Here is a 17,002-nt window from a genome sequence, read left to right as displayed (position 1 = left end):
TTGGTGCCGTTTGGAACAGCTGTAAACACTTTAGCCTACTGACATCGTATGAACTATTTTTTTTAAACATGACCTATATATAAATATATCATCATTTTCATTCCATCAGGAAAGCGCATGAAGACTGTTTTTAGCATCTGCTTCACATTCATAGAGTTGCACACATCCACATGGGGAGCAGCCAAAATATAACAAGTTGTCTACAGACAGTAGCAGTTAAACAACTTCCTGTGAGGAGTAATGTGCAGGGGGGGGGGGCGTTTCTCAAGATCTGAAAAAGCAAACGTTTAAGCCTTAGATGTCTTTTAATTCAAGGTTTTTTGCAGGATTTTACAAGCAGAGGTTATTTCTACTCCATCCTTACACTTGCAAGGTAAGCTGTTAGCTTAGCACAACGCTACAATCTACACTCAACACTCCACGTTATTCTCCCTGGTGGTTGAACTCCACTGTGGTGAAGTTTAAGCCAGGTTCAGCTCTTTTGCCCGATGACCATGCAATATATTTTTTGCCAGACCTCTATGTGCCAACTCTCCGTTGGTGGTCTCAATAAAATGAACAAGACGACAGTGGGTTTTTGATTCATTGTTGTCGCTGGTCTGACTTAGTTAGGATCCTGCTTGAAGAGATTTTCCCTCGACAAACATCTTCAGAGACTTTTCTCTTTGTTTGATAAGGTATAATGCAGCATAATGAAGTGGTTAACCTTCCTCTCAGTGTGTGCAATGATAACCACAGCAGAGTGTGTAAAATCTTTGCTCACACTTGTCCTCCATATGCATAAACTCATTGTGCCATCATCTGCAGGGTAAAATACTAATGACATTAACCTGGAACTCAATTTTCTAGAAGTACCTTGCAGGCACCTCAGGTAGCAGCTCTCTGGACTTTAGATCCCCCACTGCTTAATGAAACATTTAAATAAAGCTTTCAAGTTGGAGGTCTATCCTTGCACCTGAAAAAATGCAGCACCAAGGTATCAGCTAGCATTGCGCAGAATAAAACCGTCTATTCAGCTCCTGTGGAGAGCTGGGGATGAGGGAAGAAGGAGGCAGAGGAGGAGGCCTGAGGACTATTTTAAGACACAGGAACTTCAGCACCCGCAGTCATGACCTTGCCTCCAAATTCAGCCTCACAACATAACATCAACAACACGCTGGCAGCATGTTTACCCACAAAACCTAACAAATACATTTGCCACTGTTGGGTCGCGGAGGGGGGGGGCTTCCTCCAATTTCATGACTGATTCATAGAGGAGGAGATGAGGGAGTAGGGGTGTCTTCATTATGCCCATAAACCGATTCAGAGTGCGTTACGTATAACTGCCTGCCTGCCTTTAGCTTGCCTAAGACCTCATGGATAATTCAACGACTTACTCACAGGAGAACGACGAGAGTGGAAACGGATGGAGAGGATAAAGATAGCACGGACAATCCTGGTGAAATTCACTCTACCCAGCAACCGGAGGATCCCTCTGTGCACCGAGCATATGTCTTTTAGCAGCGTCAGTTTGTTGTTGTGTCATCTGTCATTTTAAAAGGCTTCAACCAAACCATTTCTCCCTGCCTGATGGGCTTGCACCCTGTTATTGACAATTTAGGTACAAGTGTGTAATCACTGGAGGCACGGTGATTTATTCTCTGCTCAAAAGGGTAAACCGTTATTTTGTGGTTGCTGCCTCTCTGTTTACGCACATTTTTTAGGGTCAAATGAAGCAAAACCTCTCAAGGTCGCAGTCGTCTCACACAGCTATGTTCCTGATCCGTGTTGTGAGTGATTGCAGAGAAATGTGAAACTAAAACGGCAGGATTTCAGGTGATATCCGGGTAAACAAATGTGATGGGAGCCCCGAATAACCCTGACAACATATCTGAGTCAGGTTTCCCATCATTCCAGGCTGTGGCCACACTGACGCAGATAAAAACCGAACATTAACCATTTAGCTCTCGGCCCACAATAGGGTCTTTGGAGAAAAACACTGGTTGCATGTTGGAACGTCTGGAAGGAGAATGGGATTTCCCTCCTGTGTCGTCACTGCAGTTGAGCTTTAATCAAAATAAAAAAATCCTGGTGTGGACAGATCACCTCTGACAAGACAACAGTTTTGTTTAAATCAGTCTGATCAGCTGGAGCAAAGGCAAACATAAAAGATATAACTTAATATCTTTTTCAGCTTCTGTAGCAAAATACAAGCTGAACACTGTGCAAAACACGTATTTGATATGATTTCCTGTTCAATCGTGCTTTTAAATGTCACTTTAATGCATTTCTCCTTATGTCTGAAAGGTGCTACACAAATAAACCTGCCTTGCGTTGCCTCTCAGACCTCCATCACATCAAAGACTGGACTGATGCACTCATGAAAACAGCTAAATCTGAAAAGCAAATATACATGAAAATACGCTCACTAAGTATAACTGAAGTTAGTTCTTAAATCAAACTGTTGTATTTTAATAAAACATGTATTAGAATAATGCACATCCAATAAGGTAGTAAGTTTATGACCTGCAGAACTCAACCCCCATTTATTTTATTTTTCTTTTCTATTGTTTGGTGATGGTTCTGTTGTTGTCTGTATAAAATACAAACTACTGCTGCTGTCTGATTTTTGTTTGTAGTAGTTAATAAAGGAAAAAAACTGCATCAAAAAAGCCGATTCTACTAAGATGCACCTCCTCCTGCCAAGCTCCATCAAGCTCCATCAAAATACAACTGTCGGTGCAGCAGTTAGGATCCTTCCATATCCAAAAATGTACTACAGTGTCTGTACCAGACTGATCATTGTGATTTAACACCTGAACACAGTCCAAAGTGCACCGTTCCTCCAATAACACCGGTAATGGACGGTATCGACTGAAACGTGTCTGTAGCACCAAGAATCAGAAAGTGTTAAAAGTTCTCAGACTCGTTCACTTATTCTTTGATTATAGTTCCTCATCTACATATATCAGGAAAACTTTTCTAACTGCATTTTATTTTGGCAAACTGACGCACTGAGCAGATTTTGTTAATATAAAAAAAAAAAAAAACTAACAAAATATTATGGTATGGCTGCCCCGCACTGGTCAAAGTAGCACAATGGTCACTATGAGCCCAAAAGCCACTGAAGTAAAATCTGAGATATTTCCATTTCCATTTAGATGGACTACAGCAAACACACACTGAACCACAGCCCCCCAAATTTAACCAGCTTTCCTGTCAAAACATCCACTTCCTTCCTCTCTCCTCCATACCTCCTCCTCCTCATCTATCTGTGTGTGTGTGTGTGTGTGTGTGTGTGTGTGTGTGGTTAAACGTTCCATTTGGCTCAAAACTATATCATCTCTGTTATTATTACAGAGTTCAGGGACAGGACACACACACGCGCGCGCACACACACACACACACACACACACACACACACACACACACACACACACACACACACACACACACACACACACACACACACACACACACACACACCTTCTCGATTACTCACCCACACTCATTCTGCCAGCCTCTCATCCAAACACTTTCACACATCCATATTCCTCCACACTGAGGGGCGGAGGGAAAGAGAGAGAAATGGGACAGGGCCATAGCCGACATCTGGCTGCCCGGTTAATCACAGCCACATAATCCTAAAGAGACCCAGAACAAAACACACACTCGTACACACACAAAAGTCAATTGATCGTCAAAGCAGAAATGACAAAAGCAAGTTCACACATAATGTGCACACACACACACACACACACACACACACACACACACACACACACTCCTACCAAATTCAAATAAGGCTCATGCATACGCTCCAAACATTAATGCACACAGACAGGCGTACAATTTTCTCTTCGCCACATCGTCCTCTGGTGAATTTCAGCCACAGAGATTTGAGTCGTGTGTAAATAAACACAATCTGTGGTCAAACAGAAGAAATGTCTGCTGATGTAAACACAGCCATGTCTTGTTTTTATTTACCTCGATCTAATCTGACTGCTGACTCACCGCAATTAAACAATGTATACAAACACGAGGTCATAAATGATGCATTTTGCATCATGTGATTGATTTTTTTTTTTTTTTTTTGCAGAGCTGTTGTAGCTGCACGGCTCTGAAGAACAGAACAAAAAATCTCAGCGAAGTCGTACAGACGGCCGCGGCCCACAGGGGATGAATCCTGATTATTTTAGCGATCCAGACTCTTCCTTTAGGCTCCTCTGCACTTAGACATTAATGCTGTAAATTCAGAGGTCGTCAAACAACAACTGGTTCTTTATGGGCTTCAGGAAATGAATGTTCTGTATTTCTGTCTATTCACAGAACAATCCAACTATGCACACCACACTCTTTTACTGTTGCGTGCATTTTTCGGCCACAATTTTTATGGTCATTTGGTCCTGAAGATGATGTCAGTGGTCCAGACTCGATTCATAAATGTCTTTTTATCTTTTAAGTTTGATGAGACTGCTGGACAGCAGCTGGATCAGAAAGCAAACAATCAGAATTGTGATTTCTCTGTGCTGACACTCAACCACAGCTGGCCCAGAGTGTGATGGACTCAAGCCAGCTTGGTCGTGATGCCAAAAAATAATGATTATTGGCCCAATGATTGTACTGTGTGCCCCCACCTGAACTTGCAGGGTACTTGTCATACTTGTTTCCACTGACATGAAGAGTAAAAGTCACCTCCTCTGTTTCTTACCCTCTTCTGGCGGCTCTCGGCGGCGGCCAGCTGGGCGGACATGCGCTCCTGCATCTTCCTGCAGTGGGCCATGACGGCCTCCAGGACCGAGATGGGGCTGGAGCCCAGGGGCCGCCGCTCCTTGTCTCCTCCGGGGACCCCGCACTCAAAGTCCCTCTGCAGTGCCAGGAAGGGGTCGGTCAGGCTGTAGTGCCCGTATCGCTCTTGGAGGAACACCTCCTTCCTCTGAGCCTAGAGGAAACAGAGGAGGGGGAAAAATGTTACTTCACTTGTTCACTGTAACATCAAAATGGGTTAATTTCGACTCCATCTGCATCGTGGATCTTAGAATCACCATACCAAACTACAAGTCTTTACATGCTTCATACATTTTGAAACAAAATCAATTCTTTATCACCATGTTCCAGAACGCGTTCATCACTTGTGGCTGTGTGATATACTGCAGCTGAACTTTTAAGCAAGCAACCCACCATCATCACATTCTGATTCAAACATTGCTCGATTCTGATTGGAGCATGCAAACACATGACTTCCCCTCTTTTCTCAACTGAACCTCTCCAGCTTCAAACCAATGACAGGAGCAGACAGATGCCTCTTGTGTTCAAAAGCTCGTCGAGCTTTCATTTTGGACCCCGTCGCTCGCAGCAAAGAAGGCATTTAAGAAAATGAGCTGTAAATGAGTCAAAACACATTTCAGTTTCTGCACTTTCTCCAGCTGAAGATCTCGGCAGGCGGCCATTCATAGAGGTTCGAGTCCTAAACAGCTGCAGTGAATGTGTCTGCTGATGATCACATGACAGATAATGAGAGAGCGAGCACATATTTATGGTTATAAAAGGCTTTAGCGGTGCTACTACTTTACTTTAAACGCAAGCAGCATCAGCACACAGCCCCTCCCTCGTCCACATGGCGCCTGCCTCATGCTTAAGGAGAAATTCTGGCCCATCAGGCTATGTTGTGGACCCTGAACCCCCATCCCCACTGCCAGTCGCCCCTGACCACTGTGAGCCCGCCCGCCTGACTCCACAACCACTCAGCACTGCAGCAGGCTGCTCTCAGGTTACACAGACAGATGGCGATGGTAGATGGAGTCCTCTGAACTGAGGCAGTATGATCACAGTAACAGTCACAGTCAGACCAGGTATCACGGTTTTCATACTGGGCCTCAACTGAGACCTTTCAAAACGCTAAAGAGATTTTGTCTTTTGTGGATAATTTAGCTAGACGAGCCTCGACTGACTGCAAACCGCCACAGCCGAAACATTCGTCAGCTGCACAGCTGCAGCCTCTAATGTTTATCATTCATCTTCTGGCGTCGACTTCCAGGAGAATGTAAATAGGACGTTCAGCAGATGAATCGGAAGCCTAAGATGGCAAACTGTCCAAACAGCGTATCAACGCAGAATAATCGCTACGGCTAATAAACAAAAACAAAGCATAGCAACAGTAAACTTGTGAGGCAGAGAGCTATGCTCCCCAAAGTTCAGACAGATCTGCACAGTCGAAAATAAAATCTAACTTAAAGTTTCTTGTGCATTCATATGCCTTTTGGAATAAGTGCTATCAGCTAAGAGCCTTTTAGCTTTATCTGATTTTACACTTCCACTGGGCTGAACCCAAAGAACCAATAGAGTCGAAGCAGAAGGAAACAGCTCTGTATCAAACATGCAGTGATGTGGCTGTCCACAAAGCAGCAGCATCACGACTCATGCATATGTTTTCCTCTTGTTCCTCAGATGATTGGATGTTGACATTTGGGTGAAAGCTGACATCATTCCCATGTGGCGACACTCAGCAGGTGTGACGCCAACAAAAGAAAAACCTGACAAAGATAGACAGACGAAAGCTGATAACAGGTGCGCTGTGTGGGTCAGACGAGCAAGTTTAAAAACACCGGATCCGCTCTTGTCTAGTACAAAGTTTATGTGTGTAGGTAGCATGTACACTAATTTTAAATGACCCTTTTTGTTTATTCACTATGCAACTATTTATTATGAAGAATCTCTTCTTTACCCTCCGTTTTTTTAGCAGGAAGTATTCACTTTAAGTGATAAGACGATGTTTTGTTCACAATTATGAAGACGATAAAGCTGAATTGAATATAATAGTGATATACTCAAACCTGAACTTAAAATGGGTGGATTAATGGTTTGTTTTTAGATGTTCACTTCATTCAGTTCACCTTGGCAACAACTACACTTTCTGGGACCTATGATAACTCATATTTATACACATCGTATTTCCTCAAATAGTGACCAGGGCCTTTATTTAACTCAGCTGCAGAAGGTAACAGGCCTTTATTTGAACGCAGGCCTTTATTTCTAATTCCCTCTGTTTAAAGGGATAGTTCGGCATTTTACACATTAATCTGTATGGCATCAACATCTACAGTCTCGTGCTCTCACACTGACTTCGCCCCCAAAGTGTCCTCTGAGCCGAGATCTGGCCAGTTGTGGTCAGTGCGAAAGTAGTTCCGGTAGGTTTCCTGGGGCCAGATAAGGCACACGTTTTTCCTCTCAAAACAGCACTCATTCGAATCAGTGATTTATTTGCATAACAAAAGACGTCAACCACAAAACGTCACACCTCGTAATCGTTTGGGTCTAATTTTATCCCAATTGCGATCAATGCGCGCAGGAGCCACTATACGTGACAGGTAGCTAAGCCAGGTGTTTCATTCACAGTTTAGCGTTTGGAAAGCTAGTTACACCATGTCTGACTACAGCAGCGACGAAGAATATGATTTCAGCACACAACCAGAAGGATATCTGTATGAACCCGAATATACGGATGCAGAACTCTATCAGATGGAGGTAGAACGGGCAGAGAGAGAGAGAGAGATGGCGAGCAGAGATGTGGAACGTGAAATCGGGGCCGCAGCTGCGAGACCTCGAGTGACTGATACAAGGTGGTGTACGTGCAACAAGTGCGAAGTTATGCAGACCGAGGTTGAGTGCTACTGTTGCCATGAATGGGACCTCGTAATGCCTCGCATGCAGGACCTTTCCATTGACGAGGAGGCTGGCGCATCAGCAGCTGTCTGCATCACCAATAACAACGACTTGCCTGCAATCCTGAATGCTGGTGTCCTCGAGACTTTTTTCCACATCCCGAAAATAAACTGGAAAAAGCGCCCCAAACCTGCTGGACCCGATGGCCAGTTGTCTGCAGAGTGAGTTTTTGTCTACATGCTGTTATTTTGATGCTATTGCCTTATACCCTACAGTAGGCCTACAAGTGCTCAATTGTAGCCTACACCGAGTTGTATGTATGTAAGTAGAAGTACTCTTACAAATGTTATTACAACACCAGCAGCTTGGTATTGTAGTTGTAACAACGTGATAGTATGGGTGTTGTCAATAAAATAGTAAGATAACTTCTACTTTTTACAAAGCTGCTTGCTTCTATGGCGTTATATTGTATTAGTCTGAGCCATGCAGTAGGCTAGTGCGACCTACAGTCATCACATCCAACATTGAATGAATCTAATTATAGTTTTATACATACCATGTCATGGGTGGCACTTATAAATATAAATACATAATGTAGTGCATCCCTAAAGTAATTTATGTTCATTTCATCATCATACTTGAAGCAAAATTTACTTCTGAGCATCACTGTGTCTCAATATCAGCCTACTCATGAATGCCCTTCAATCATAAAGCAAGGCCTACCTTATGCATATTATGTCAAGAGAGCTCTAAGGGTTATGTCGCCGTGGCCCAAAGTGTACTCATAAAGGACATTTTCTCTGAGATGTATAAAAACACATAAGGATACCTATTTCACAGTAGCCTGAAATGCTGGTGCATAAATGAAGATACCTTCCTGACAAACTGCTGTGTTGTCAATTAAACAAAATGTGTTTATATACAACCATAATAACTATGCAGTTTACTCAATGTTGACACACTTCATATATCTAATGTGCATAAACTTATTTTCTGTTTGCATTTCAGACAGTACAGGCTGGTCGCCTATCGCATCATAATGGAATGGGCTCTGAAAGGACAGACGCTTGGTCCTGGCAACAGAAGAGTTCTTCCCTCCTGCGTGGTGGCGCTAATAAGAAGAACATATCCATCACCAAGTGGACAATATGCTGGTTTCAAAGAGTCAAATGATGCACTGCAATTGTTTTAGAATTTTAAAAATCAAAAGCTTTACTGTGAATTTCTTTTTGACGTGCAATTTTCTAAAAATACAAAACAAATGTAAAGACACAAATGTAAATAAACAATGTAAATAAACACACTTCTATGACAATATATGTATATACAGTCTCAGTCATCTTTCTCAGTGGCAGGTGTCTCATGAAAGCGTGATTTGTGTGCTGAAACCAATTCAGCCTTGTTTGGCTTTGGTGTTGGGGCAATGTTGGCTGGTATGATGACTGGAGGATGTATGTGGAAAGCTGGGTCTCCGAGCTTCACATTGGTGTCAAGCCGTCGTTGGATGACCTTCTCCACCAAATCTTTCGGGAACTCCTGTGTTGTTGGCTCATACAGTCTTCTTGCAACCCACTGATTTGACTGCCGTGAATGGAAGACATTATATCTCTCTTGTCCTAGGAAAAAGGAAATGGGGGGGGGGGGGGGGGAGACACACAAGATAGGATGGTGTATGATCATTATATATGAAACTCAATATGGTAATGTGTGTCCTGTGATGCTGTGCGAATGCTATTTATGAGCTTACAAATAGGTATCTCTAAAATAGAAAGGCAAACTAAGATGTAATTCATTTGTATAACATTTTTTTCCTGGGAAAAAAAAACAGTTATATAGAGTTTTCAAAATGGTCTTGGTCTACTTTTTACTCAGATAAGTAATCAAGAAACATTATCTGTTAGCAGGCAATGTCTAGCAGCTAGACTACAGTCTGATTTCAGAAAGTGCCTGCTTCGAGTTCTCATGTCATTTTTTTGGACGGATTTCCAAATTACACGGGCAGGGTGCATCATTTGTCCCAATGTCAGAAATTCTTCTAGTAGCCTACCAAATTTTAAAATGTGACAATCTGAAAATAAAATCTGTGGAATTTTTAGCTCAAACATATGCTGGGTGCTGCCGTTATTTCTCCAGTCTAGAATCTGACAAGGGTAGCTTTATCTTCATTATGCTAGCCAACGCCGTCATGGACTTCTCGTACACGCATAGAAACCATGCACATTCCACGTAGTAATTAGTTTCTGACCATTGTAATAACAGTGTAGCCAACATATTATGTATGTGAAACATCATTGGTGACATGACACCAATAGATGAATATGTTTCACTCACTGAGATAGAATATATCTCAGTGCTTGCACTCGCATAGCCCGCGGTGCATCACCAGAAGACTATACACGGATGCTATAGAAAATATGTGGTACAATTTTGTTTACCTGGGGTGCAGGTACAGCAGTGCTCTTCAAAATACGTCTCTTTGTCTGTCCTTCTGGAAGTCGTCCTCGCTGAAGTGGTCACTGCACACGCGAAGCTTTCTCATCTTCGGTAGTTGGGTGAGCTCCACGTTCAAGCCCAGAGAAAAGTAGCCAAAGTCTCCTCAAAGCTACATTCGTCAAAGGGAATCGGTGGAATGTTTGAGGAGACCCACTCTCATCTTTGTTGGTACAGCCTGGATAGGCACAAGTGCGCACCATGTCTCTATCTCGTTTTTCCAAATAAAGAATAGCCGGTGGACTTCTTCTCTCTCTCCTTCTCCTAGCTCTAAAACTAGCTCGTTTGCGTTGCGTCGTCTGCACTCTGTAAACACCATCGAACACTGACGAGAGATCAGTTGGCTCGCACACAACGGTTAGCACTGACAGCGCGCATTGATCGCAATTGGGATAAAGTTAGACCCAAACGATTACGAGGTGTGACGTTTTGTGGTTGACGTCTTTTGTTATGCAAATAAATCACTGATTCGAATGAGTGCTGTTTTGAGAGGAAAAACGTGTGCCTTATCTGGCCCCAGGAAACCTACCGGAACTACTTTCGCACTGACCACAACTGGCCAGATCTCGGCTCAGAGGACACTTTGGGGGCGAAGTCAGTGTGAGAGCACGAGACTGTAGATGTTGATGCCATACAGATTAATGTGTAAAATGCCGAACTATCCCTTTAATAGGTATAATGGGTTATATTATAGTACAAAACCTCATTTGGATTTCCCCCCTTTTTGGCCTGTTAAAGTTACTGCATTATGCTGTAAATATGAACTCAACACTTTCTGTATACTTTTCAAAATAAAAGTCCTCAAACATGACAGTGGACAGAACCCCTTGATTTCTTAGCAAGGCTTTGAGAGCTGGCCTTTATTTGTTTGTGTCGCTCCTGCCATTATTCAACTTTTTCTTTGGCTTTCAGTTTATATCTGAGGAAATGTTGCTTTCATTTATATCTTGTTTTTTAACAATACCTTCTGCAGTTGCTTCTTAAAGTCTTTTTTTACTAGATAAAAGCTGGCGGTGGAAGATGTTAAAATATGCTAATTATTTTGTCCTGCTGAGGGACCCTGGTTTGATACTACAACAACATACTCACTCCCTGTCAACATCCCAACATCCCAGCCAGGTTTTTAGATAGGTGCTCGCCCTAAACAGCTGGAGGGATTGTTTCATCAGATCCTGTGGATTAGTAAATGGGGTAAAGCCTCTGTAAAGTCCAATGTTATCCAAACTGCTGTTCCAAGCAGAAGCTGGCATCGGTTGGCTCTGAGCGCAGCTCAGTAACATTAGCCTCGTCAAACCTGCTCTTAATCATTCTGACCACAAGCAGATGACCGCTCGCAGTAATCCAATGGTCAAATAATACCCAACCAAAAACCCACTTGGCTGCAGTGCAGCAGCTGCACACAGACCAAACCCTCTGACCATAAGTGGTGGTGAGAGAGTAATGACACAGTAAGATGCAGAAAGTAATGCACACAAACAGAAACGCAGACTTTAGAGTAAGAGAGTGTGGTAAGAATAACGCCTGTTGCAGAAATACACTGTAATGCATGAGCCTGCTACAAATCTGCAGGAAACACTTTGGTTGAATCATGTTTGCAAATGTTTGAAAATCTGAAGTCACGTGTCGAAGCCAAACAAAATCTTTAGGCTGTTTTCTTGTTCAACTGCAGGCGTGAATACAGCAATTTTACAAGATTTTATTGAAAAGCATCATGATTCATATCAATCAGCAGCAGAAGGTTGGTGAGGGAGGAATATTTAATAAGTGGGAGAGACATTTAAATTAAATGTGGAGGCGAGAGAAAGACAAAGAGCCAGAGTGTGAGAGACCGAGGAACAGACAGCAGAGACAAAGAGGACCAACGACAGGAAGGTGTTCAGAGATGCTTCACCAAAGAAGGAGATGGAGTCTGGACAAACACACACACACACGCACACACGCACACGCACACACACACACACACAAAGATTGATGGTGAATCTAGAGAGGATGGTGCTGATGGCTGACTGCAAGCAGGCCAATATAAACACACAGAGGAAAGGTGTGTGAGTGTGTGTGAGTGAGTGTGTGAGTGAGTGAGTGTGAGAGAAAGAGACGGCGATAAACAACAGAAAGATAGAAAATCTTTCAGATGATGATGAAAACAGGATAAAAAAAAAAGTTGCAATTAATTGAAATCTGAAGTTAATCTCCAAACATCTCCAATAAACACGCACATACACACACCTTTCTCTGTGGTGTGTTTATGTTGGCCACGTCTTCTTGCCTCTGCTCACAGTCAACATCTGAAATTACACTTAACTAAAGCAGCAGTCGTTGCCTGCGCTAACACTCAGCCAACATCAAGAACTCAACACACAACTAACCTTTCTCAATAAATATAAAGCTGTACTTAATAATAATTAATAAGAACAATGACTGATTAATTGTTTCAGTCACTTTTCAAGTGAAAATGTGTATCCTCTAGACTAAATGAGTCATCATGAAAATAATTGGCAGATTAACCTCTACTGAAAATAATCGTTAGTTATGTCTCAAAAAACTTTTGTCTGATTAACAATTCCAAACCCCCAAATTATTGATTTAATATCATGTTAAACCAAGAAAACCTGCAAATCCTCACAAATGAGGAGCTGAAATGATGGATTTTGTGGTTTTCTGATTTGAAAAATCACAATTATTAGATGATCGGAACAGTATGGAACTAGTCAACTCTAAATTCAACAGACAGACTCAAGCTGAAGTGCCCTGAAGGCACCGTCTGAACCACCTGACAGGAACCTTCTGGGAAGCGCTGCAGTAAATAAACGAGAGCGATGCGACGTGATCTTTAGACGACTCTTCACCTCCCAGGATCTTCCTCTAAATATTTACACATACCCAGAGTCTATTACAGCTCTCGGTCCGCCCTCCTCTGCTCTTCACCTCCACGTCAGGACCGTCACTTATCAGACCAAAGGTTTTTGGTTTTTTAAGTGAATTCCAGGGTGAGTATTCACAGAGAAGAGAAGAAAACATTTAAAATGCTGTTAAATCCCACAGGCCTCAAACTCATCACTCTAGTTCATTTAGTGCATCTGTCTTCCTTCTGATTATCAGCCTTAAATGTTGTTATTGTGCATTTAATCAATTCAGGGTTTGTCTAAGATGTTTTTGAAGATTACTGAAAGATATAAAGTGTTTCTGGCTGGCCTCAGAAACCTCAGAGTCTTCGTTTATATTTCAAAATAAGAGCAGCCTAATAAGTCAGCTGTGACACTTGCTTTCACGATACTGCTTTTCACAGAATTAATTGTTAAATTGTGCTTTTGTAAAGAAAGTAAAATAAATCTGAGAGAAGTTAAACTACAGTGACACCAAAACAAACTCCTTTCTGATTTATGGACAAGTCTTTGCTCTCATTCAGCTTGGCTCGTTTCTCTTCCTGTTTGAAGCTATGGAAAGGTTCGTCAATATCTCCTGTTTGCGGGGCTCAGGGTCATGGGTCACCCTATTACAGCGTCCGGGTTAGAGCCAAATCCTTTGAGATCTCATCAGCTGTCAAACGTCAAGCTCCCCTGAGGCGCTATTGATCCCATAGATCCATTGGCTTTCATTAGAGCAAAACTACAGTGAGCTGCAGAGTTTAACCAGTGCAGCTTTTGTGGGCTGATCCTGATGTTTCTAGACTGGAGCTTCCAAAAGAAAACACTTTGTGCTTTTATTCAGTCTCTTTGGATTTTCACATCTTGCTGACGTCTGCACGGCATCAAAAATTCTTGAATCTAAAAGCAACAACAGAATCCAGAACACTGTCAATCACTTATACTAAATTAATGACGAAGAAATCTTCCATCTCGAGACTCAATCACTGTCTATTTCTGCAGATTCTCCCTCGTTTCCATGGCAACTCTGGAAAAGCTTGACAAACAGACTTGATCTTGTATTATTTTGTTGATAATCATACAGTCCTACAGCAGAACCTTTATCAGGATACCTAACCCCAAGACCAAAAACTTCACCCATCCACCCTTCTATGATTTGAAAACCTGCAACACTATACACACTAAGTCTGGATATATTTCCAAAACTATGAGTTTCACATTCAGTTGTAAGTCAGAGTAGAATTAGTTGCATGATATGCGTGTATTTACGTTTAGTTTAGCAGGTTCTTCTTCGGCCTGTGCTCCACCCCTCCAGCTGCTTTCATGAAAATCAAGCCAGTAGCTTTTCGCTAGTCCTGATGACTAACAGGTGGAGGTAATAACGTGAGTACAGAGCACAAGTAAGTTCTGTTCCATCATTTTTTTAACTGCATGTTTTGTTTCACTTTTTCAGCATTTCTCTCTTTCGAGACCTCTGAAACAACTTTTAAGACATGTTGGCGTGATGTCTTATCATCATGTGCGCGTCATCCCGAGAGAACACACTGTTGTACTTTTCCCCAGTTTTATTACATCGATTCGCTTGTCTGGACCACAGCATCTGTCTGGGTCTGCTATAAGCTACGGGTGTCACATGGCACGATGCAGCGGCATACAGCCGGTGGTTTGCCCTCTAGACTACATAAACTTACAAAATGACACTGTTTCAGCTTTAGCTGCTCTCCAAGGCAAGCTAAACCCCCCCGCTCTCTCATCAGCACAACAACAGTTCAATCAAATCCAGCTTAAAGATGCTAAAGATCAGATATTTCTGATCACGGTCAGATTTGAAAGTGAGGGGATTTAAGTTCAACATGCCCACGCTTCAGTTCCACTATGTGAACCACAGGAAGCAGACCTCCAGCAGCCTGAAACAAGATGTTTACCTACTGGTTTGTGGAGGGGTACTCGGGATGGCGGTACTGTATTTACAAGAGGAGCAACAGTAATACTATAGTGATACTATATTATTTACAAGTGCAGCAGAGGTGGAGGGCTGGGAGCGAGACCTCAGTATTATTAGCATCAACCTTTACAGGCATGCAGCACTCAGTGGGTGGAGGGTTCAGGGAACACGGCCAGAAAGAGAGAGTTTGTCTTAGCAGAGGAGCAGAGACGGATCGCTGCAGGAGGAGATGGACGAGAGCAGAAGACAGATGAGAGAGGTGGAGAAATGACAAACGCCACAAGGAAGGACGGTGGCAACAAACAAAATCAGAGAGACGTGAGAGAGCAGGGAAGCGGAAAAAAGCCTGGCAACTGGAGCGCAGAGAGGCCCTCGGCAGAAAGAAGCAGAGGGTACTCCAAACTTCACAAAACGGAGAAAAGAGCAGCGTGTATTCAAGTGGCTCATTTCACTCCATTCATGACTGTGTGAATGTCAAGTCGGTGGCAGTCTGCCAGTCCAGCTCCGAGACAAACATCATCAGGTCGAACAGAGAAGCCGCTCATTTTCGGAAAGACGCACAAGCAAACATTAGACGGCCAGAGAGGGGTGCGCTCGAGGGGGCTCGATTCAAGAGCGTGATGCTCGAGATGCTGCTCGGTTCAGAGCCCGACAGAGCCGAAAAGTTTGGGGAAACAACGAGACAGCAAAAACCAGGAGAGGCAGAGCGAATGAGAAACACTCCTCTTTCAATCGCTCTATTAATGAGAGCTGCACTGCCAAGAAAGTGCTCACAATCAGCTGGCTTTGCTTAAACCGAAGAAATTAGACGACGCGCCGATATGCAGGAGGCATAAAGACGGTCGTAATTTGAAGTGCACTCAGTCTAATAGGTGTGTCTCAGTTCCCTGTTTCTCTTCCAGCAGCCAGCTGCTCATCACAGCTCTTCTCTTATTCACTCAAACACATGCATGTCATCATATGATCGTATATGTATATGCACAGGTGCAGAGTCAAAGGCAGCTAACTCACCTAAACTCCGCTGCACGAGTAGATACACAGTTCATCGCCAGAATGTGAGGAATTATGTTGGCTTTTGTTTCATATCCTCGTAAATTAAATAAGATAAAGACTTTATTGATCCCACGCTGAGGAAATATACTTGTTACGACAGCAAGAATAAAAAGGAGAAGTAGGAAAAGAACAAATAGAGAATAAAAAAAAGTAGACAAAATAAAAGTAACTATAGAGGCTATTTACATTATATACCAAAGAGTATGAAAAATATTGGCCTGTGAAGAACGGCTCAGTTTCACAGTGGGCTGAAATGCACAAGTAAAATATGAATGATAAAACATATCATCTATGTAGTATTGCACATCAGAAAATATATAACAGATTACAAATATGTCATATTGTGCAGTATCGTAGGGTTTTAGAGACAGTCAAGAGAAGCAATTTGAAGATTTCTGCATTTTTTTGACATTTTCTAGAAAAAACTATTGACTCATTAAAGGAAATCTAATAGATTATATGATCTATTAGAAAAACAATAATGGAGGTGAACAACAGCAAAAAAGTCAACAGAGACGCCCAAAACCATAAAGAGCCCTGTGAGAACGCTGCTTATGAAATTACCATTGTGTCACACAGCCGGATGCTGACCGATGTAATAATGCTGGAATATAATTACACTTATATTCCAGCATTATTACATCAGTCAGCAGTCAGCCTGTGTTATTGTGACAATATAAAGAGACAAAGTCTATGAAGATGATGCAGAGCACAAACATCCCTTTTCTGTTCTAAGTGAACAAAAACAAAATTTCTTGCCAAGTTGAGAAGGAATTAATTTAATCTTAAATTGACATTTAAATTAATTCCTCTATTGAACCTGTTTTTAGTTTGTGTACAAGCCTCTAAATGTCCTTTCACATCAAACGCTCTGTGTGCAGGCAGCAGTGCAGGCAGCGGCGGTCCAGCGGTGCCATGAAACAACCTCAGCATGATGGAAACGTATGGAACAAGCAAAGAGCCTCGAGGAGCACGATCACAGCCACTAAAGCTAAAGTGTTTTTTCGTA

The 17,002-nt window shown here is 42.4% G+C and overlaps 2 protein-coding genes across 2 annotated transcripts in view; one reads left to right on the top strand and one right to left on the bottom strand.

The window, feature by feature from the left end:
• The window catches only part of cttnbp2 (cortactin binding protein 2), an 89,136-nt gene that overhangs the window by 38,118 nt on the left and 34,016 nt on the right, over positions 1-17,002 (bottom strand). The window contains exon 3 of the mRNA XM_041939344.1: positions 4,691-4,921. Coding sequence (XP_041795278.1) covers positions 4,691-4,921 — 231 coding nt within the window. The remainder of the gene's footprint in view (positions 1-4,690; positions 4,922-17,002) is intronic.
• On the top strand, positions 7,355-8,872 carry LOC121608174. The gene is made up of 2 exons (XM_041939345.1): positions 7,355-7,862; positions 8,650-8,872. Exons 1-2 carry the CDS (start codon positions 7,402-7,404, stop codon positions 8,831-8,833), a joined length of 645 nt encoding a protein of 214 aa, XP_041795279.1. The 5' UTR covers positions 7,355-7,401; the 3' UTR covers positions 8,834-8,872.

This window comes from Chelmon rostratus, chromosome 6 (genome assembly GCF_017976325.1).
Source record: "Chelmon rostratus isolate fCheRos1 chromosome 6, fCheRos1.pri, whole genome shotgun sequence".
NCBI classification, from domain to species: Eukaryota; Metazoa; Chordata; class Actinopteri; order Chaetodontiformes; family Chaetodontidae; genus Chelmon; species Chelmon rostratus.
The sequence above is the reverse complement of the archived record's forward strand: the minus strand, read 5'-3'. Positions and strand labels throughout refer to the sequence as shown.